General features: G+C 39.6%; 1 protein-coding gene across 11 annotated transcripts in view; it reads right to left on the bottom strand.

The window, feature by feature from the left end:
• Positions 1–16,853: 16,853 nt before the first annotated feature.
• LOC133823056 (pyruvate kinase isozyme G, chloroplastic-like) overlaps positions 16,854–24,025 on the bottom strand; it is a 61,790-nt gene continuing 54,618 nt past the window's right edge. For 2 of the 11 annotated variants that reach the window (XR_009888118.1, XR_009888119.1), the window contains exons 2-11: positions 23,927–24,008; positions 20,000–21,266; positions 19,603–19,917; positions 19,220–19,522; positions 18,568–19,138; positions 18,164–18,486; positions 17,628–17,801; positions 17,442–17,546; positions 17,304–17,355; positions 16,854–17,100 (exon numbers count right to left, since the gene is read on the bottom strand). Coding sequence is in view for 1 of the 11 variants with exons in the window: in XM_062255632.1 (XP_062111616.1) it covers positions 21,379–22,395 (1,017 nt within the window). In the remaining 10 variants the exon portion in view is untranslated. The other 9 variants (XM_062255633.1, XM_062255634.1, XR_009888120.1 and 6 more) reach the window with 8 other exon arrangements.

The raw sequence follows: 24,025 nt of genomic DNA, 5'->3' as shown, positions 1-24,025 counted from the left end.
AAAGTTATGATCATTTCACTTGTAAGTTTTATTAAGGATTAGTGTCTATGGATTGTTTTCGTTAATGGTCCAAAATCTAGAGTAGTTGGGTCATTACAATTTAAGAGTTTAATTAATAATCTGTTTTATTGGATCTTCGTATTATATGTCTATGGTCCCTAGAACAGTTATGTCCTACACTGTCAAGGGTAAGGATGTCAAAAAAAAAAATTTGTAGAGAGGACTTAATTGCTAAGGAATTAATTTTTCAAGGCAAGAAAATAATTATGTGATATTTATGGAAAATTAATTAATTGTGAATTATTTAATTATTTAACTATATAGATTTTCTTTTCAAAAACCGTGTTAGAATAAATATTAGTCATGTTTTGATTAATATAAAGAAAGGTATTAATAATAATTAAGATATTTTTAGATATTTATTTAATTATTTAAAACTGATATTTTAAGATAAAGTTAATTTTGAATTAATTGATATTTATTTTGGGATAAATATATTGTCTTAAATATTTATTATATAAACAAATGAGAAAATAGGGAGAGCCTTAATAGTGTGGTTCGACACAATCACTATGCATTGAGTGTGGCACCACACATAGGGATATTTGTATCCTGAGATTTGAATTTTGAATTTCAAAATTATTTTTTTCATAAATTATTTAATTAATCTTTTTAAATATATTTAAAATTAAATAATTAAATATGTTATAACTGATCAGTTTTATTTTAATAAAATAAAGATTAATTAATTAAGTTAATTATATTTATAAAACTGAAAGAGCGATACTTTCAAGAAGAAGTTGTTTTAAGCAATTAAAAAGTTTAGATTGTCAGATTCTCTCTCTGTAAAGAAAGCGGTAGATTTTTCTAAACATGAAAAATATATTCACAACCTCCTCTTTCTGTCAAACCTCACTAGATCTCATGTGTTGAGTACATCTAGTGGGTTCTGAATCAACCTTTTGAATCCTACATGCCCACGAACGCCCTTGTGTGTTTGAGGATTGGTCTGGAAGATCAAGGTGTGAGCTTTCAGAACAAGAATAGGAAGATCATTGATTTATACAAAAAAATCGTGGACACATTGTTGATAAGATATAAGAGGTAATCTCTAATCTATTTTTGTTTGATTTAATATTTTTATATATGTATGATAGTGGCTGGTATTAATGAATTTTTTAAAAGACCCATTCCGCTACATAACTCTGATTTACACTTTTAATATAAACACTAAGAGACCTCTTGCAGTTGTTGACGAGATCAATGAAGAAGAAGAAGTCACATATTTGTTGCATAGGAAGAATGTTCAAGGTGACCAGAATAGTAACCAAGGTCGTCCAAAGTCAAGGACAGCAGACGGCACCTAAGACCAAGGTAACCCTTATAGTGAAATTAACTTGACATGATATGAGGAAGGTCATGACTAGGCAACATGAGGATCCAGACATGGACGATGTGCTGCAACAATGTGTCAACCTCCTAGTCCTCCACCACGATCTTGCCTACCCTAAATATATAGTTGTTGTAGATAACACCTTCCATTTTAGGTCCACCATTTTTGAGAAATATGGTACAAATATCTGACTTGGGTATGCCCTAGACCGTGACGCTTCCCTAGCTTTAGGCAAGCCAAATACGAACCTAGCTCGGATTAAGAGATCGAGCTTGAAAGGGTTCCCGATGTAACTTTGTTAGAGTCTCCCCCACCCCCTATAATCCAAGAGTTAGATATTGCCACTGTAGCTAGCCTGGTCCCCAAACCAAAGCTAATCTATAATGACCCACTACTCTAGACTTTTGGACCATTAACGAAACTATACATACAAAACCTTAATAGAACTTACATTTGCGAAAATACCATAATTTTATTAAGTAACTTGTAAAAATAAGAGTTACTTACAAAATATCAAGAAGGATATGGGATCCCATTGTTTGAAAAACAAAAACATAACATGATTTAAAAATAAAGGGGTTACATAGTAAGTGTGAAAAATACATATAAAGACCATAAGTAAACGACTACATCCTTGAAATCGAACTCTCGACTCCTTGAATCCGTTCATCACCGATACACATTCTCTTAAGCGTCCACGAATCTTACCACCTCTAAAGCTATTTTCCTGCACATAAAACAGAAAGGAATGAGCCTAATGCCCAGCAAGGAAAATCCACAGTCATAAAGATAATACTATAAATACTATAATACTACTATCTAACTAGCTAAGTAAAGTTCTTGGACTCTACATAATCATTGTAGCTTCCTCATCTTGTTTGGAGGGTAGGACTCTTGTACTTTTACTCTTTGTTGTTTACATAATTAGAATTTGTCTAGCTCTTTTTATCAATTTGGAAAAGACGGTATGAATCTAAAAAATGCCTTTACCAACTTCGGTCCTGTCATTAAGAGACAACGAGTCCTCAAGAAGACCACCAACTTTGATCCTGTCATTATGGGGCTGGAGTTTCAATGGGAACTCCAACGAATGCCAAGGAGACCGCCTCTTCCCAACAATAGTCCTGATCTTCCACGATAACAACCGAGGAAGCTCCTCCTTCATGTAATGACCCAACTAATCCTAAGACCTCGGACCATTAAAAACTACTAAGACATAGCTACTATTTTGGAATACATATATACATAAAATAGTAAAACTTTATTAAAAATCCAAAATACGGTACGAAATACAAAAATATGAGATTCAGTCGTTATTTACATAAAATCATAAACATAAGCTTTAATTAATTATTTAAAAACTAAGTGTAGAAATACATAAGAACATAAATTAAACGACCTGAAACAACGTCATCCTCGATCTTCCAGTAGTCCATTGTAACGCCCTACTACCTTAGAGCCATTACTAAGAGAGTTTAAAAATGTGCAATCACTCGCTAATCGAGGCTTTTAAAGCAAAAATGTAATTAAATCATAAACAGAGTGGAAACTTTAGAAATAACTCTATTTCATTGAAAATCATAAAAGTTTAACACTTCGGATCCCAAAATATTGTTTAGAAATATTTACAACAAGTAAGTACAACCAAGTTGGCTAAACGACAAAATCTAGGTTTTATGACAATCATCTCCCAAAACCCACTGGCTGTGGCAGCCAAGCAGGCCAAACATGTACACGCCGCTTAATGCTTGCTACACTCATGGTTGGTTGGCTTTCTGCACCACAAAGTACCCGTGAGCCGAAGCCGAGCAAGAAAACCCACAAACAGATAAAATATGTAAAACAAACACATAGTATATAAACAAGCTATCAATAGGCTAAACACATACCGCCAAGCCATCCCAGGAGCTTTACCAGGCCCTGGGTTTGCGGTCCACACCGTGAGGATATCCCAGGTATCCTTTAAGGTCTCGGCTTGGCAGCTCGCACTCCACGTGCTTGACGCTGCTCCCGGCCCCTTGCCGTACTCGACCTTACCCTCAACGTGCCCAACGTCGTTCCCTGTCCTTTGTCGTTCCCTGCTCCTGCCGACCTTAGCCTGCGCTGTTCCCGGCTTTTGCCGAACATTTACACAATAGCATTCATAGCATAATAAACAAATACTGAACACTAACAAATTCAGCCAAAGGGCTACGCCTTGCAATTCAGACATATTGGGCTCAACCCTGCATACCAGCTCTATGGGAACAGGGGTTTTCTTACCTGCGTCCCGAGCTCTCCGAGCACCGATATCCTGAGCACAGTCCCCTAACTAGAGCCTCGCCAAAACCCAAGTCACAACGCATAAACAATATTCATCCATCAAGTTCTAATCCATTAAATAACTTTGAGCCATATCTCTTGGAAAACAATGTTCTTCCCTGTAACTGATCAAATAAATCATCGATCCTAGGCAGTGGATACTTGTTCTTAATGGTTAACTTATTCGACTCCCTGTAATCAATACACGTCCTAAGGGATCCATCCTTCTTCTTAACGAACAACGCTGGAGCACCCCATGGCGAGAAACTCGGTCTGATGAACTCCAAATCAAGTAACTCTTACAACTGAATCTTCAACTCCTTTAACTCTGCTAGAGCCATTCTGTAAGGTGTCCTAGACACCGGCTCCACTCCTGGTGCCAACTTCTATAACAAAGTCAATCTCCCGCTGCGGTGGCAACCCTGGCAAATCTGCCGGAAACAAATCTGGAAACTCACACACCAATCTAGTCTCACCCGGTCCAACCGACACCACCCTAGAGGTATCCACCACGCTCGCTAGGAATCCCATGCAACCTTCTTGCATCAGGTCTCTAGCCTTCAGTGCTGAAATCATTGGTACCCACGGTCCACTAACTGTCCCCACAAACACAAAGGGTACCTTCCCTTCCGGTTCAAAATTCACCATTATGCGCTTGCAGTCAATTGTTGCCCCACACTTCGATAACCAATCCATCCCTAAAATCATATCAAAGTCGTCCATCTCTAACTCAATCAAATCAACAGACAGTTCTCTACCATCTAACTCTACTAGCAATGCTCCAATCCATTTCCTAGAGACTACCAGTTATCCTGTTGGAAATAAAGTCTGAAATCCCCTAGCATACACACCACTAGGTCTACAAAGTTGATCTATCACTCTAGCAGATGAAAATGAATGGGTAGCCCCTGAATCAAACAATGCAGTATACAGAGAACCAGCACTAAAGATCTGACCTGTCACAACTGAGGGGCTAGCCTCCGCCTCGGTCTAAGTAAAAGTAAATACCCTAGGAGGAGCAAAACTGTCACCCTGCTTCAGCTCCACTTTCTTGACTTGTGGGCAATCCCTCTTCAGATGACTGGCACTCCCACAAACAAAGCAAGCCCTAATCCTGCACTCACCCTGGTGTCATCGCCTACACCGCGGACACACTGGAAAGCTCCTCCAATTGTCACTTCAACCCTGGCGGCCAGTAGAAGCACCCCGTGCCCTCCTATCTAAACTAGGAGGAACAAAAGAATCTCGGGCCCTCCTCTTCTGCTCACTAGAGCCACCACCCCGACTGGATCCAACAAAAGGAAGCACTATCCTCCTGGCGTCGCACCTAACAGTGCTTTCCTTCCAGATCTGATCCTCAGCCCTCTCAGCTGTAAGGGCCTTGTCCACTACCTAAGCATAGGTGGTAGTCTCTGGATCCAAAGTAATATTCACATCACGGGCGATCATAACGTTCAACCCTCGCACAAACCTGTCTCTCCTTGCTGCATCAGTCGACACTAAATCTGGCGTAAACTTCGCAAATCTGTCAAACCTCAAAGCATCATCTGTCACTGTCAATCGGTTCTGAGTCAAGTTGATAAACTCGTTAAACTTCGCAGCGCGAACTTCCACACTGTAATACTTCTCATTAAATATGTTTCTGAACTCTTCCCAAGTCATAACCGTTACATTCCTTCTCTGAACCACCACGTCCCACTAGATGCGGGCATCCTCTCTAAACATGTAGTTAGCACAAGCTACCCTCTCATTTCCTTGAACCCTCATAAAATCCACAATTGATGAAATCATATTCATCTACTGCTCTGCCCGCAGTGGGTCTGGTCCACCCTCGAAGGTCGGAGAATGTTGTTTCCTAAACCTCTCATACAAACGTTCCCACTTATTCTCCAAAGTAGATTGAACCGGCACTGGCTCCACAACCTGCTACACTGGCAACCCAGTGACCTGAGGTGAGGCCTGCTGCCTGAACTGTCGAAGCTCTTCCTCTGTTCACTGTAGTCTTGCTTCCATCTCGGCAAACATCTCTTGCCAATTCTGTGGGACAGGTGGAGGGTCCTGACCCTGGTTGTCATCCCCGGCCCTACTGCCGCGGAATCTAGATGATTGTCAAGGCATCTCAACAATATGCCTGCAACCAACGACGCCGCTCATCAGGCATGATAACAACATCCCAAAACCACCTCCCAAACACATCAGCCATCCACAAACAGTATGTCAGATAACATACAGATAGCATATAACACACAACGGGCCATGCCCTGGCATCATACATATGTTAACTCATTCATCATGCTCTATATGAAATAAGCAGGCAAACAGGGCATTCAAGCACATATTCAAGCATATTAGTCAATCATACCAACCAACCCTAAGTCGAGCTTGTCACTAACAGCGAGCGTACATGTTCGGTCAATCTCTAGAACCGTAAACCTTGGCTCGCTTTGATACCAAGTTGTAACGCCCTACGACCTTAGCGCCGTTACTAAGTGAGTTTAAAAATGTGCAATCACTCACTAATCGAGGCTTTTAAAGCAAACGTGTAATTAAATCATAAAAAGAGTGGAAACATTAGAAATAACTCTATTTCATTGAAAATCATATAAGCTTAACACTTGGGATCCCAAAATATTGTTTAGAAATATTTACAACATATAAGTACAACCAAGTCGGCTAAATGACAAAATCTAGGTTTTATTACAATCATCTCCCAAAATCCACTGGGTGAGGCAGCCAGGCAGGCCAAACATGTACACGCCGCTTCAGGCTTGCTACACTCATGGTTGGTTGGCTTTTTGCTTGCCCTTACCTGCACCACAGAGAACCTGTGAGCCGAAGCCCAGCAAGAAAACCCACAAACAGATAAAATATGCAAAACAAACACATAGCATATAAATAGGCTATCAATAGGCTAAACACATACAGCCAAGCCGTCTCAGGCGCTTTACGAGGCCCTGGGTTTGCGGTCCACACCGTGAGGATATCCCAGGTATCCTTTAGGGTCTCGCCCTAGCAGCTCGCACTCCACGTGGTCGACGTTGCTCCCGTCCCCTTGCCGTACTTAGCCTTGCACTCAACGTGCCCAATGCCGCTCCTGGCCCTTTGCCATTCCCGGCCACTGCTGACCCCGGCCTGCGCCGTTCCTGGCTCTTGCCGAACATTTACACAATAGCATTCATAGCATAATAAACAAATACTAAACACTAACATATTCAACCAAAGGGCTATGCCCTGCAATTCAGACATATTGGGCTTAGCCCTGCATACAAGCTCTATGGGAACAAGGGTTTTCTTACCTGCGTCTTGAGCTCTTTGAGCCTCACCGAAACCCTAGTCACGACGCATAAACAATATTCATCCATCAAGTTCTAATCCATTAAATAACTTTGAGCCATATCTCTAATCTCCGGAACCCTGAATTCTATCAATCCGGGTGATAAAATTCATCCTGAGCCTTAACCTTTGAGTTCCCAAGCCTAAACACACTTAAAAGCACAAATTGGCACTAAGAGCCGCAGCCCTATGGGGCCATGCCGCGGCCCGCCCCCAAACCCGAGAGCACACCAAAAAACAGGGCATGTACGCCGCGGCCCGCCCTTCTCCCAGGCCACCCAAATGCTTCGGTGGGCCGCGGCTCAGCAAGAACAATGCCGCGGCCTGACCCTTCGAACCCAGAGAAATCCTCCATTTTCTCTTCTAAAACCCAGCCAATCATCCTTAAAAATCAACCTAACAATCCAAACGTTAATCACAGAAGTCTTAAGACAATCTCAGCAGCAAAACCTAACAAGAACTTAAACCAAAAACCTCATGAAACCCAAAATCAATTCTTCACCCAACTACATGCATATTCCAAAAACCAGCTGAAACTTCAAGCTAAAACCTTGTAATTTAAAGCTTACCATTGCTAAACTTAGTCTCTGAATTTGGTCCTTAAGCCTCAGACTTATTGCTCCAAAGATTTCCCAGCTGAATTCCCTTAGCTTCTAGCTAACTTCACCAAGATTTTCCTTATACTTCCAAAGGAAAGAAGACCACTTGAAGAGAGAGAGAAGGAGTCGGTTTCTAAATGTTCTAAACTATTCTAAGTTTTTTTTATTTAACTTAAGTCTACAGGGTTACCTCAAAGCACGGGGTACTAAAACGTCCCCGAGGGCAAAATGGTAAATTTCCCCAATATTCCCTCCTAGACATTCTATCCTCAAATATATCTCCAAATATTTATTTCCATAACCCGATAACCCCATAATACATCTAATACCCAAAGTACCCCTCGATTCACCCTGGGTCGGATTCTCAACCCCGCTGTGACTTTCTGGTTAACCGCTCCCCAGGACTGTCTCGGATCGTGCTACACAGAAATATATCACATGCATATCATATTTATCACATTTACGCCCTCAACGGGCTAAAATCACAAACATACCCCTAATATCCAAATGGGGCCCACATGCACATTTAACTCAACTAAACATGCGTCTCTATCACATACTTACATAAATTCACATATTAACATATTAAATCATTTATTGCCCTCCAGGGATGCTAATCAACGCCCTAAGCCCTATGAGCAAATTAGGGTCATTACAACTATCCCCTCCTTACAGAAATTTCGTCCTCGAAATTACCTGAACAACTCGGGATACCGCTCCCTCATCTCTGATTCAAGTTCCCACGTCGCCTCCTCAACCTTGCTGTTTCTCCACAGCACTTTCACCAAGGCGATGATCTTGCTCCGCAAGACTTTATCCTTCCTGTCAAGAACCTGAACTGGCTTCTCCTCATAGGACTAATCCTGATCTAGCTCCAAATTCTCATAGCTTAGGACATGCGTCGAATTTGACAAATACATTCGAAGCATGGACACATGGAAAACATCATGAACCCCTGATAAAGATGGAGGTGTCGCTAGTCTATAAGTTACCTCACCAACCCGTTCTAGAACCTCGAAGGGGCCAACAAACCTAGGGCTCAGCTTCCCCCGAACACCAAACCATTTTACTCCCCTCAAAGGTAAAACCCTAAGAAACACATGATCACCAACCTGAAATTCCACACTCCTACGTTTCAAGTCTTAATAACTCTTCTGACGACACTGGGAGGCGAGCATTCGCGCTCTGATTTTCTCAATCGCCTCATTGGTCCTCTGAAACATCTCTGGAGCCAGATAACTCCTCTCACCTGTCTCATCCCAATGGATAGGTGATCTACACTTCCTTCCGTAAAGCATCTCATACGGGGCCACTCTGATGGTCGCCTGATAACTGTTGTTGTACGAGAACTCGATCAAAGAAAGATACTTACTCCACGATCCCCCAAAATCTAGTACACAGGCTCGCAACATGTCCTCCAATATTTGAATCATCCTCTTAGACTGTCCATCTGTCTGAGGATGATAAGTGGTACTAAATCGTAACTGCGTGCCCATAGCCTTCTGTAGACTCTCCCAAAACTTGGAAGTGAAGGTGGGGTCTCTATCGGATACTATCGACCTCGGAGTCCCATGAAGTCAAACAACTTCCTTCACATATAACTTAGCATACTGCTCCACAATATAAGTTGTCCTAACAGGAAAAAAGTGGGTGGACTTGGTATACTTATCCACAATCACCCACACCGAGTCATGCTGTCCCACTGTCCTCAGCAAACCAACCACAAATTCCATAGTGATATCTTCCCACTTCCATTCTGGAATCTCCAGAGGCTGTAGCAACCCCGCTGGCCTCTGATGCTCAGCCTTGACCTGCTGACAAGTTAAGCACTTGGCCACATAATCCACCACATCCCTCTTCATGCCCGACCACCAATACAAAGCTCTCAAATCCTGGTAAATCTTCGTTGTACCTGGGTGCAAAGAATAGGGAGTGGTATGCGATTCATCTAAGATCTCCCACCAAATATCATAATCCATCAGAACACAAATTCGATCCTTGTACCTCAGTAATCCCATCTCTGAAATAGAAAAGTCCTTAGTTGCTCCGACTGAGACATTGTCTCTGTGACCTCTCAACTGGGAATCTTTCCCCTGCGCCTCCTTGATCCTCTCAAGGAGTGTAGACTGAAGAGTGATGTTGGTCAATTGACCAACCACCAACTCTATACAAGCTCTAGTCATCTCCTCAGCTAGCTTATCAAATATCTGCCTCGAACTAAACAACTGTCCTGACCTTTCCGACTCAATGCATCAGCCACCACATTAGCCTTCCCAGGATGGTATAGGATATCACAATCATAATCCTTAACCAACTCTAGCCATCGCCTCTGGCGCATATTCAGATCCTTCTGAGTAAAGAAATACTTTAGGCTCTTATGGTCGGTGTATATCTCGCACTTCTCACCGTAGAGATAATGTCTCCAAATCTTAAGTGCGAACACCATCGCTGCTAACTCCAAATCATGCGTGTGATACCTCTGCTCATACTCCTTTAACTGTCTAGATGCATAGGGTATCACCTTACCAGCTTGCATCAACACGCACCCCAAACCCTGTCTGGATGCAACACAATAAACCACAAACTTTTCATTGTCTGTCGGCAAACTTAACACTGGCGCGGTGATCAGTCGCTGCTTCAACTCCTTGAAACTGTTCTCACATCTGTCCGTCTAGACATACCTTGTCTTCTTCTTTGTCAGTTCTGTCAAAGGCGTAGCTATTCTGGAGAACCCCTCTACAAATCGCCGATAAAACCCTGCTAAACCCAGAAAGCTTCTTACTTCAGGAACACTACTGACGATATGGCCCAGAAATGTAACTTGTGGTAACCAAAACACACACTTACTGAACTTAGCATATAACTTATGCTCCCTCAACCACTGTAAAACCAACCGCAGATGTTGCTCGTGCTCTGTCTCTGACTGAGAATACACCAGGATGTCGTTGATGAACACAATCACAAACTTATCCAAAGAATCCTTGAAAACCCTATTCATCATGTTCATAAAAGCTGCTGGCGCATTGGTTAATCCAAAGGACATAACCAGGAATTCATAATTTCCATACCTCGTTCGGAAAGCGATCTTTGGTATGTCCTCCTCTTTAATCCTTAATTGATGGTAACCTGATCAGAGATCTATCTTGGAAAACAATGTTCTTCCCTGTAACTGATCAAATAAATCATCGATCCTAGGCAGTGGATACTTGTTCTTAATGGTTAACTTATTCGACTCCCTGTAATCAATACACGTCCTAAGGGATCCATCCTTCTTCTTAACGAACAACGCTGGAGCACCCCATGGCGAGAAACTCGGTCTGATGAACTCCAAATCAAGTAACTCTTACAACTGAATCTTCAACTCCTTTAACTCTGCTAGAGCCATTCTGTAAGGTGTCCTAGACACCGGCTCCACTCCTGGTGCCAACTTCTATAACAAAGTCAATCTCCCGCTGCGGTGGCAACCCTGGCAAATCTGCCGGAAACAAATCTGGAAACTCACACACCAATCTAGTCTCACCCGGTCCAACCGACACCACCCTAGAGGTATCCACCACGCTCGCTAGGAATCCCATGCAACCTTCTTGCATCAGGTCTCTAGCCTTCAGTGCTGAAATCATTGGTACCCACGGTCCACTAACTGTCCCCACAAACACAAAGGGTACCTTCCCTTCCGGTTCAAAATTCACCATTATGCGCTTGCAGTCAATTGTTGCCCCACACTTCGATAACCAATCCATCCCTAAAATCATATCAAAGTCGTCCATCTCTAACTCAATCAAATCAACAGACAGTTCTCTACCATCTAACTCTACTAGCAATGCTCCAATCCATTTCCTAGAGACTACCAGTTATCCTGTTGGAAATAAAGTCTGAAATCCCCTAGCATACACACCACTAGGTCTACAAAGTTGATCTATCACTCTAGCAGATGAAAATGAATGGGTAGCCCCTGAATCAAACAATGCAGTATACAGAGAACCAGCACTAAAGATCTGACCTGTCACAACTGAGGGGCTAGCCTCCGCCTCGGTCTAAGTAAAAGTAAATACCCTAGGAGGAGCAAAACTGTCACCCTGCTTCAGCTCCACTTTCTTGACTTGTGGGCAATCCCTCTTCAGATGACTGGCACTCCCACAAACAAAGCAAGCCCTAATCCTGCACTCACCCTGGTGTCATCGCCTACACCGCGGACACACTGGAAAGCTCCTCCAATTGTCACTTCAACCCTGGCGGCCAGTAGAAGCACCCCGTGCCCTCCTATCTAAACTAGGAGGAACAAAAGAATCTCGGGCCCTCCTCTTCTGCTCACTAGAGCCACCACCCCGACTGGATCCAACAAAAGGAAGCACTATCCTCCTGGCGTCGCACCTAACAGTGCTTTCCTTCCAGATCTGATCCTCAGCCCTCTCAGCTGTAAGGGCCTTGTCCACTACCTAAGCATAGGTGGTAGTCTCTGGATCCAAAGTAATATTCACATCACGGGCGATCATAACGTTCAACCCTCGCACAAACCTGTCTCTCCTTGCTGCATCAGTCGACACTAAATCTGGCGTAAACTTCGCAAATCTGTCAAACCTCAAAGCATCATCTGTCACTGTCAATCGGTTCTGAGTCAAGTTGATAAACTCGTTAAACTTCGCAGCGCGAACTTCCACACTGTAATACTTCTCATTAAATATGTTTCTGAACTCTTCCCAAGTCATAACCGTTACATTCCTTCTCTGAACCACCACGTCCCACTAGATGCGGGCATCCTCTCTAAACATGTAGTTAGCACAAGCTACCCTCTCATTTCCTTGAACCCTCATAAAATCCACAATTGATGAAATCATATTCATCTACTGCTCTGCCCGCAGTGGGTCTGGTCCACCCTCGAAGGTCGGAGAATGTTGTTTCCTAAACCTCTCATACAAACGTTCCCACTTATTCTCCAAAGTAGATTGAACCGGCACTGGCTCCACAACCTGCTACACTGGCAACCCAGTGACCTGAGGTGAGGCCTGCTGCCTGAACTGTCGAAGCTCTTCCTCTGTTCACTGTAGTCTTGCTTCCATCTCGGCAAACATCTCTTGCCAATTCTGTGGGACAGGTGGAGGGTCCTGACCCTGGTTGTCATCCCCGGCCCTACTGCCGCGGAATCTAGATGATTGTCAAGGCATCTCAACAATATGCCTGCAACCAACGACGCCGCTCATCAGGCATGATAACAACATCCCAAAACCACCTCCCAAACACATCAGCCATCCACAAACAGTATGTCAGATAACATACAGATAGCATATAACACACAACGGGCCATGCCCTGGCATCATACATATGTTAACTCATTCATCATGCTCTATATGAAATAAGCAGGCAAACAGGGCATTCAAGCACATATTCAAGCATATTAGTCAATCATACCAACCAACCCTAAGTCGAGCTTGTCACTAACAGCGAGCGTACATGTTCGGTCAATCTCTAGAACCGTAAACCTTGGCTCGCTTTGATACCAAGTTGTAACGCCCTACGACCTTAGCGCCGTTACTAAGTGAGTTTAAAAATGTGCAATCACTCACTAATCGAGGCTTTTAAAGCAAACGTGTAATTAAATCATAAAAAGAGTGGAAACATTAGAAATAACTCTATTTCATTGAAAATCATATAAGCTTAACACTTGGGATCCCAAAATATTGTTTAGAAATATTTACAACATATAAGTACAACCAAGTCGGCTAAATGACAAAATCTAGGTTTTATTACAATCATCTCCCAAAATCCACTGGGTGAGGCAGCCAGGCAGGCCAAACATGTACACGCCGCTTCAGGCTTGCTACACTCATGGTTGGTTGGCTTTTTGCTTGCCCTTACCTGCACCACAGAGAACCTGTGAGCCGAAGCCCAGCAAGAAAACCCACAAACAGATAAAATATGCAAAACAAACACATAGCATATAAATAGGCTATCAATAGGCTAAACACATACAGCCAAGCCGTCTCAGGCGCTTTACGAGGCCCTGGGTTTGCGGTCCACACCGTGAGGATATCCCAGGTATCCTTTAGGGTCTCGCCCTAGCAGCTCGCACTCCACGTGGTCGACGTTGCTCCCGTCCCCTTGCCGTACTTAGCCTTGCACTCAACGTGCCCAATGCCGCTCCTGGCCCTTTGCCATTCCCGGCCACTGCTGACCCCGGCCTGCGCCGTTCCTGGCTCTTGCCGAACATTTACACAATAGCATTCATAGCATAATAAACAAATACTAAACACTAACATATTCAACCAAAGGGCTATGCCCTGCAATTCAGACATATTGGGCTTAGCCCTGCATACAAGCTCTATGGGAACAAGGGTTTTCTTACCTGCGTCTTGAGCTCTTTGAGCCTCACCGAAACCCTAGTCACGACGCATAAACAATATTCATCCATCAAGTTCTAATCCATTAAATAACTTTGAGCCATATCTCTAATCTCCGGAACCCTGAATTCTATCAATCCGGGTGATAAAATTCATCCTGAGCCTTAACCTTTGAGTTCCCAAGCCTAAACACACTTAAAAGCACAAATTGGCACTAAGAGCCGCAGCCCTATGGGGCCATGCCGCGGCCCGCCCCCAAACCCGAGAGCACACCAAAAAACAGGGCATGTACGCCGCGGCCCGCCCTTCTCCCAGGCCACCCAAATGCTTCGGTGGGCCGCGGCTCAGCAAGAACAATGCCGCGGCCTGACCCTTCGAACCCAGAGAAATCCTCCATTTTCTCTTCTAAAACCCAGCCAATCATCCTTAAAAATCAACCTAACAATCCAAACGTTAATCACAGAAGTCTTAAGACAATCTCAGCAGCAAAACCTAACAAGAACTTAAACCAAAAACCTCATGAAACCCAAAATCAATTCTTCACCCAACTACATGCATATTCCAAAAACCAGCTGAAACTTCAAGCTAAAACCTTGTAATTTAAAGCTTACCATTGCTAAACTTAGTCTCTGAATTTGGTCCTTAAGCCTCAGACTTATTGCTCCAAAGATTTCCCAGCTGAATTCCCTTAGCTTCTAGCTAACTTCACCAAGATTTTCCTTATACTTCCAAAGGAAAGAAGACCACTTGAAGAGAGAGAGAAGGAGTCGGTTTCTAAATGTTCTAAACTATTCTAAGTTTTTTTTATTTAACTTAAGTCTACAGGGTTACCTCAAAGCACGGGGTACTAAAACGTCCCCGAGGGCAAAATGGTAAATTTCCCCAATATTCCCTCCTAGACATTCTATCCTCAAATATATCTCCAAATATTTATTTCCATAACCCGATAACCCCATAATACATCTAATACCCAAAGTACCCCTCGATTCACCCTGGGTCGGATTCTCAACCCCGCTGTGACTTTCTGGTTAACCGCTCCCCAGGACTGTCTCGGATCGTGCTACACAGAAATATATCACATGCATATCATATTTATCACATTTACGCCCTCAACGGGCTAAAATCACAAACATACCCCTAATATCCAAACGAGGCCCACTTGCACATTTAACTCAACTAAACATGCGTCTCTATCACATACTCACATAAATTCACATATTAACATATTAAATCATTTATTGCCCTCCAGGCACGCTAATCAACGCCCTAAGCCCTATTAGCAAATTTGGGTCGTTACATCCATACAATCATTCTGTCCCCAATACACATGCTAAGCTGCCACGAATCCATCCCGCCTTCCAAGCTCATTTTCCAGCACCATCAAAAATAAAAGGAATGAGCCTAATGCCCATCATGGAAAATCTACTAAAAAAATATATCATACATCATAAGACTATATCATAAGACATATACTACAAAACTTATGACGTAAAAACATCATATAGGACTACAATATTAATGGCAATTAACTCATTACCTTGGTATGTGATTAAATCATCTAGGTCCTCAGTCTACTAGTATAATATAACCCATCTAGGTCCTCTATCTACTAATCGAGGTAGGGTAAATCATAACTCTAATCCACGATAATGATAAAAATCTTGGGGTTTGCTATCTAAGGTACTATAAGCCCCAAGTGACTACAAAACATATTTATACATAGCACATAACATCATAGAATATAAACATATCATAACACATAAAGTCTAACCTATTTTCCTTACCAAAAACCAGGATATTGGAGACAAGAACGGGATTGGAAAACTCCTAAAATTAAAAATAAGAACCATGAGTTCTAAATAAATGGATATGAAAACGAGATCTAAACCATCTAGATAGTTACTTACCGAAGAACCTTAAGTTTCAAGAACTTAAACACCTAACCAAAAGCCATAATAATGAGTTAGAATCTAGAAGAAAATAAAAGAACTACGATGGATTAAACCTGAGGTTAAGAATACCTTGAATGGACTAGAACTTTGATCTACACTTTGATACCGAAATAACACTCTATCTTACTTCCCAAGTGTTTATAATCCTTAGATTGGAAAGCTTTATAAATCCCAAACTCTAGTGTTTTCTCTCTACAATAAACTTAGCAGCTTGGAGCCTCTGAAGAATGCTTGAATGATGAATGAAATGGCTGCGTACTAGGTCCTATTTATAGAGTTCAAGGAGTGAAACTAACTCCTTTTTAAAATGAAAAAATAAATTAATAAATTTGAATTTTTGTTTCAACAAATGCCCAGAACTCGGTCAAAAACGTTCAAGAGCAAGTCCAAGTGGTTGAGAGTTATTTCTAATTTAAATCCACAAAGTTTCAAAAATGGCTTCAAGAGCCGATATATCGCCTACCCTAGGCGATATATCGCCACTACCTATGCCCCGAGCTTCCATGGTTTCGTTCGTGCGAAGTCTACGTGTTTTCCGTATCAACCTTAGGCGACATATCGGTCCCTATAGTTGCGATATATCGGCATACATTGATATTTTCACTACTACAAAAAAAGATTTTCTCTGCGGTTTTTTTACTCAATACACTGCGGTTATCGAGAGTATTGAAAAACGCAGTGTATTCGACCGCAAAGAAAAGTGTTACGCAAACTGCAGAGAAAAGCTACACTTTTCTCTGCGGTTGTAGTAAGCCAACCGCGGAGAAAAGAGAGTTTTCTCTGCGGTTGTAATAAGCAAACCGCGGAGAAAAGAGAGTTTTCTGTGCGGTTTGTTTATTACAACCGCAGAGAAAAGAGCTTCTCATTAAAAAAAAAATTCAATTTCGGTTGATAACGCAGCATTTTTAATAAAAAAAATTAATTTTCAATTTTAATTATACATAATTATTTTCAATAGTATAACTAATTTGTTAAATTGTTATATATACATTTCATATCTAATACAAAATAATTGGCTAGTAATGAATCAAAGACTTTAATCATTCTAGCCAATATAAGTTAGCACTTTAATCTTACATACATACAAAAATTTAGATTTCATAAAAAAATGGCATTAATCTAGCTAACCAATCACTTTGTAGTGGTAGTAGATCCTCTTTGACATTGAATTGTTTTTTGTCAAACCACTGCAAAATTGAAAAGTTAATATAGATTAGATAATTAGATACTATATCTAGTTTTTCTTAAGCAAAAAAGAGTTTAAAATATAACATAATTTCTTCTTGATAACTTCTGCAGGATTCGGTGCATTTACAAGATCATAAATGTATCTTAGTACATAATAACCACATTCATGACTTTCAGGTTGTTTTGGACAAGAACCTCTCACCAATTTTGTAAATGTGCCGATGTATTCATTTTCCAAACATTGTGCGTATGCTCTACAAAAATTAAAATTAATTAAATACATATTATGCTCTCAACTTTTAAAAATTAATAATGCATACATTACAATTGAAGAACTTACTTTCCCATAACCTCCGTAATTATTGGTGGAGATTTATGATTTTTTAAAGGATCCAAAATTATGGTCATCCCCCGCATCATCACGAGCACCAACATCCAATGTCGACTAAAATAATAATAAAATATGATTATTATAAAATTAAAATTCAACCATAGTAGTGATAATGTTTAAGTAGTTCGTTCTTACTCAACAATCCAAGGAATGAAATATATTTGGCCTCGTCTATCCATAGTCATCATCCATTTGGCTATAAGATCCACCGTATAGTTTTTACTTTCATCATTGCCAATAGAAAGATGTTCGGTGTCAAAAGATTTATATAATTGTCATGAATTTGGGTGCATGCTTTCCCAAATGCATCTGTAGCATATCCAAAATTAATATAATCAATCATTCATATTACATTTTCAATTAATAAATTAATATCGTCAAAAAAAAATTAGGCAGAGTTTCCTCTGTTTCTATAGCATATCCAAAATTATTAGAACCTATAAATTCAATTCAGACAAAACATACAACAAACAACATGCATGTTCTCAACCATAAGCCACCGCAGCACACAAAATTCGCAGAACCTACTTCACTAAGACACACATGTTCTCAACCTTCTGTTATCTCCGCAGCACACAATTTCATCTCAGAACTTACTTCACTACAGATGAATATCTAATATATTCAAACTCCTCTAATAGTTTGTAATGACATAACAGAATGATACATACCTCATACCAAACAGTATAGCTAAGGATCCAATATTATCCATGGAGGCTGCTTGATAAACGTCTTCCGAAGTGATGAAGATAGCCTCGCGTTCTCCTATAAACTCCGGGTCAACGGGAACTTGTACAACCCCATCTATTCCTTTATTGGAATAATACTCCTTCACTATAAATTTTAGACTCAGAACAATTTTGTCCCATTGGTTATCTGTTAACCAATTTGAAGGTTCTGGTTGAGTTATTTCAGCGGGGATGACTACGTGAGATCCAACTGATGATAAATGTGGGCTTGGTGATAGGGATTTGTGTTTAGATGAAGATGGACCCTACATAATAGCATTAAACATATCAATATAGTGTACCCATTTAATAATAAAATTTAAATATCTAAGCAAATAATTTTATACCTGACAAGCCACAATTAAATTTTTTGGCCAAGGCAGGAATGTGTTTCGTGTGTCCCCAACATATCATACGTTACCAAAAGGAATAGGGATCTCAGCTTCTTCTTGTAAGACATCTATAAGCCAAACCCTCGCAACTGAATCATCAAGTACATTTCTATGGACAGTAATTTGGCTACCCATGTTTGGTACAATGAGTACACCCTTAGCCACCACATTGTCAATATTATCAGAACACAAATAAACTTCATAGCTCGGTGGTGGCGAAGACTCATAAATTGATGATCCATCATCTTCATTAAAAGGATAGTCTTCGGTTTGATAAAAATGATCATCTACATTGGGGGCAGGTTGATAGACTTCATCACTTGTATTCTCATAATATTGTCCCTCATCGTAGTATCCACACTCATCGTTTTCCTCATTATATTCTTCATTTTGAGCTAATTCCTCTTCTGTTCTAAATTTATGTCTTTTTAGCTCTTCAATCTCAGCTTTTAGTCGAGCAATCTCCTCTCTTGCAGTCATTGTTTTATGTTTTTTTCCAAACATTTTGGAAACGGTCGCAGTGAACCTACAAAAAAATCAATAAAGTCCATCAATAAACCAATCTAAATAATTCTTAAAAGAAAACAACTATTATAAATTATCATACCCGTCAGCTCGAACACGACCTGGGTGTTCTAGTGTCCCTAATGCTTGAGTCAAGATGTCATCTCGACCCTGAGCTGTAATTTCGCCACGAATCAATTTTTCTTTGACGTCCTCCTACTCAAGATATTATTTGGTTAAATTAGTTTATATAAATAAAAACAATATATTGATTCTAAAACCTTATAAAAATTACTATCTTTTTGGCAATTTGTCGGTCTAGCTCTGTCACAAGAACTTTATTTTTTTCACGCGATCTAAGCCAAACTTGATACCTCTCTGGATTTTGAATATTTCGTTCTTTTTTCTGCATTGTACAAGATAATTATAGTTATATGTTGTGATAATATCAACCATTATTTAAACTATAATATCAAATATACTTACCAAATCTTCTCTTATATTAGCCATTCCTCTACGAGAGGTTCGATGCCTTGACTTTATTAGTAATGCACGCTTTTTTTGTTCTTGATGCACTATTTGAAACTCTGGACTTAGACGACTAGTTACAAATTGTAACCATTCTCTCTCGTCAATTATATCGCTATACCTCTTTGGGGGAAATTTGAGCTCTTCCATCATACCAATTTCAGCCAAAGGTTTTATGTACTCGGTAGTGAGTTCACTTTTAAAATCTCTCATTATTTGACCAGCTTTTTTCAAAATCTCACGTTTGAAGGTTTGAGGAATGTTGTGACCACCCTGAGAATATAATTAAGAAAAATAATTATTAAATTTAGATATCCCACATAAATAAATAAATATCATAATGATAATTTCTTACAATGATATCCTCCCATAGACAGTCTTTCAAATCTTGTGGGACCTTCCTCTAATCACCTGAGTTGATAGAAATCGTGGCTCGTACTCTAGATCCTTCTTCGATGTCGGTTCTAAGATAATCACGATCATCGCTATCGCTTTCATTATCATGTTCCTGAATATTCTCAACTTGTTCATGTATCGGTTGTTTGGCAATGAAACAGTCATGATATAAATCATAATTTTCATCGTACTCTTCTTTTTCTGAGAACTTCCGCTCGGGAACTGATAAAACAATGGACCATTTATCATTAACTGGATCAAGAATGTAAAACACTTGTTTCACTTGGGCAGCCATGATAAAAGGATCGTTCTTGCTTCCCTTCTTGCTTAAATCAACCAGAGTGAATCCAAGTTCGTCAGTTTTAACTCCAGTATTGTTGTCTACCCAAGAACATTGAAGAAGAGGAATACGAAATAATGAATAATCTAGCTCCCATATTTCTTCAACAACCCCGTAGTATGTCATTGTGCCTGAAATTGGGTTATTATCTTCTGCACTGGAAAAATGCATAGCTTCTGCGACTACACTTACTCCACTATTTTGAACCAGCCGAGCATCATCTCTTGACTTAGTATGAAATCGTTTCCCTTCAACAATGTAAGCTTGATGCTTTATTACATCAATGCTTGCTCCAAGAGATATGCGCTTCAACTCAGTCGACAGTTCATGATTTTTTTCTCCCAACTTCGTCAAAATTGTATTCTTCAGCCACTGGCAAAACGTTTTATTATGCTCATCTATAACCCATTTTTTTTATTTTTAATCTTGTTTGGAATCATCGACCGTAATAACTCTATGTGATCACTGAAACATAAAAGAAATAACAAAAAGTTTAAACAACAAAAAGAAAATCACTACTCTAATATATATGATTGAAATATATTTTCTACTTACATTATATATGATTGAATCTCAGGATTATTTTGCAACACAACTAATTGAGCTTGATCTAATTCTGCCCTAGACACGGTGGTCACTGTTCCATTCCCTCGTAGTCCTTTATCAACTCCATCTGAGTTATTTCATGGTTTGCTGATTCCGATTGCTTCAACCCCACTCATGTATTCTGAGCAAAATTCTACTGCCTCTTCCGATATATAACATTCAACCATACTAGCTTCAGGACGATAATGATTATACACATAACTTTTCAACACCTTCATACTTCTTTCAAATGGATACATCCATCTCGCCCAAACTGGTCCACACAACTTGGCTTCCCTTACTAGATGAACCATTAAATGAATTATAATGTCAAAGAAGGATGGCGGAAAAAACATTTCAAGGTTCCATAGAGTTTCCACTATCTTACAATGCAATGCATCCAATTTTTTCATTTATAATTCTTTTTCGCATGAATGATTGAAAAATATGCAAACATTCGTTAAACAATCTCGAACTTTTTTCGGTAATACTGACCGAATAGCAATCAAAAGTAATTGTTGCATCAACATATGACAGTCATGTGATTTCATACCCATCAGCCTCAAATCTCGCATGGATACCAAGTTTCGAATGTTGGATGAATAGCCATCAGGCACTTTCATCTCTGCAAATGATTTACATACAACTTTTTTCTCTTCTCTGGACAACGTGAAACAAGCAGGAGGTAAATATGTGCGTTTACCTTTCTGTTCAGGTGCTAAATCAGTTCGTATACCCATTTCAACAAGATCTAAATGACTAGTTAAACCATCCTTAGTTTTACCGGGAATATCAAGTAATGTACCTATAATACTTTCGCACACATTTTTTTCTATATGCATGACATCCAAACAATGTCGAACAAGTAAATCTTTCCAGTAAGGGAGACGAAAAAAAATTGTTTTCCTTTGGAAACATCCACTTACTTTCTTATTTTTCTGCATTTTTCCATACTTGAAATCAATTTTCTCTACTTCTTTAAGAATTTGTTGCCCCGAAAGTGGCAAAGGAGCAACACCTTGTTCTTTATCACCATCAAATGCTTTTTTTTTGTCCCTATAATGATGATTTAGGGGAAAATATCGTCTATGACCCATATAACAAATTTTGTGCCCATTAGACAGACGAATAGCCTTTGTGTTAGTGACAAATATTGGACATCCCTGGTAACCTTTTGTGCTTAACCCTGATAGATTACCATAAGCTGGGAAATCATTAACAGTCCACAACAAAACAACTTTTGAGTTAAAGACTTCTTTCTTAAAACCGTCATATGCCTCAACACCATTTTCATACAAATCTTTCAAATCATCAATTAATAGTGCCAAATAAACATCTATATCGTGTCCCGGTTGTTTTGGGCCTGAAATCATTAACGTGAGCATCAAAAACTTTCTTGTCGTCACTAACCACGGAGGAAGATTGTACATAACAAGGAAGACAGGCCACGAACTATGCCTACTACTTAGAGATTTATGTGGATTTACACCATCGGCAGCTAGACCTAGACGAAGATGTCTTGCTTCAGTTTTAAATTCTGGATTTAAGTTATTAACTTTTTTCCAAGCCTACGAATCTGCAGGATGTCGAAGTTTACCATCTTTCACTCACCTAGTCTCATGCCATATTAAGTTTTCAGAGTGTTCTGCACTTCGATATAATCGCTTAAGCCGCAGAATCAAAGGCAAGTACCACATCACTTTCTGAGGAATAAGTTTCCTAATCTCCTTACTCTTGTTAGGTTTGTAGCGGGGTGAATCGCATTCTGGGCAAGTGTCCATGTCTGCATACTCTTTACGATATAACACACAATCGTTCGGACATGCATGGATCTTCTCATACTTCAAGCCTATGCAATTTAAAGTTTTCTTCACTTCATACGTAGACTCAGGGAAGCAATTATCTGACGGCAAAATCTCTTTAAAAGCAGCTAAAAATTTTCTAAAACATTTATCACTAACTCCATTTTCTGCTTTTATGTTGTAAAATTTTACCATCGTTGGTAATCTTTGTTTCAGACAACCATTGAATAATGGTTTATCTGCATCTCTAACCAATTTATCAAATTTTGAAGGATCATCAACAAACTCTTCTTGTGCTTCATCGAGCAATTCCATAGGATGATCGTCAAAATCACTATAACCCAAATCATCAACCCCTCGCCTCCCGAATGGATATGGATTATTATTTTTCAATGATTCCCCATGCCAATACCATGTACGATAACTTGTATCAAATCCCCAACAAAATACATGATTTTTTATCATGGTAATATTTCCTTTTGTTCCATTACCACAATCTATACATGGACAATGAATTCTTTCTGAATCACTACAATTTGTTTGGCAAAATTCTAAAAATTGGTTGAATCCGTCTTGAAATTGTTGTGTTTCTCTATTCTCAAGAATCCATGACTTATCCATAATGATAATATCTACCTAATTCCTAAGTTGATAATGAAAAGAAAATTTGTATAGTAATACTCTAAAATTATGTTCAATTATTTAATTATAAAATGAAATGGGCAGAGTTTCATTTATTTCTATAACATATCCAAAATTCATATGTATTTAAAATTTCAACAAAAACAAAAACATTATTATTATATATAGTAACTTATAAAACATGTTCAACTAATATCATCAAAAAAAAATTGGGCAGAGTTTCCTCTGTATTTATAGCATATCCCAAGTTATCTACCTATATATTCACATCAAACAAAACATATAACAAACAACATGCATGTTCTCAACCATTAGTCACCGCAGCACACAGAAAATTCACAGATCCTACTTCACTAAGACACATATGTTCTCAACCTTCTGTTATCTCCGCAGCACACAATTTTATCTTAGAACCTACTTCACTGTGGATAAATATCTAATATATAAAAACTCCTCTAATAATAGTTTGTAAATATAAAAAATAAAAATAAAAAATTAAGTAGTAATTACTACTTACCTTAAAAATTAATATTCACCAATTTCAACCTCGAACAAATATTTCAACCTTGAGTGTGAGCTCACACTCAAACAAATATTTCCTACAATAAAAAGTTAA

This window comes from Humulus lupulus, chromosome 3 (genome assembly GCF_963169125.1).
Source record: "Humulus lupulus chromosome 3, drHumLupu1.1, whole genome shotgun sequence".
Classification (NCBI taxonomy): Eukaryota; Viridiplantae; Streptophyta; class Magnoliopsida; order Rosales; family Cannabaceae; genus Humulus; species Humulus lupulus.
Note: the sequence above shows the minus strand (reverse complement) of the source record. Positions and strands in the feature narration are given on the sequence as shown.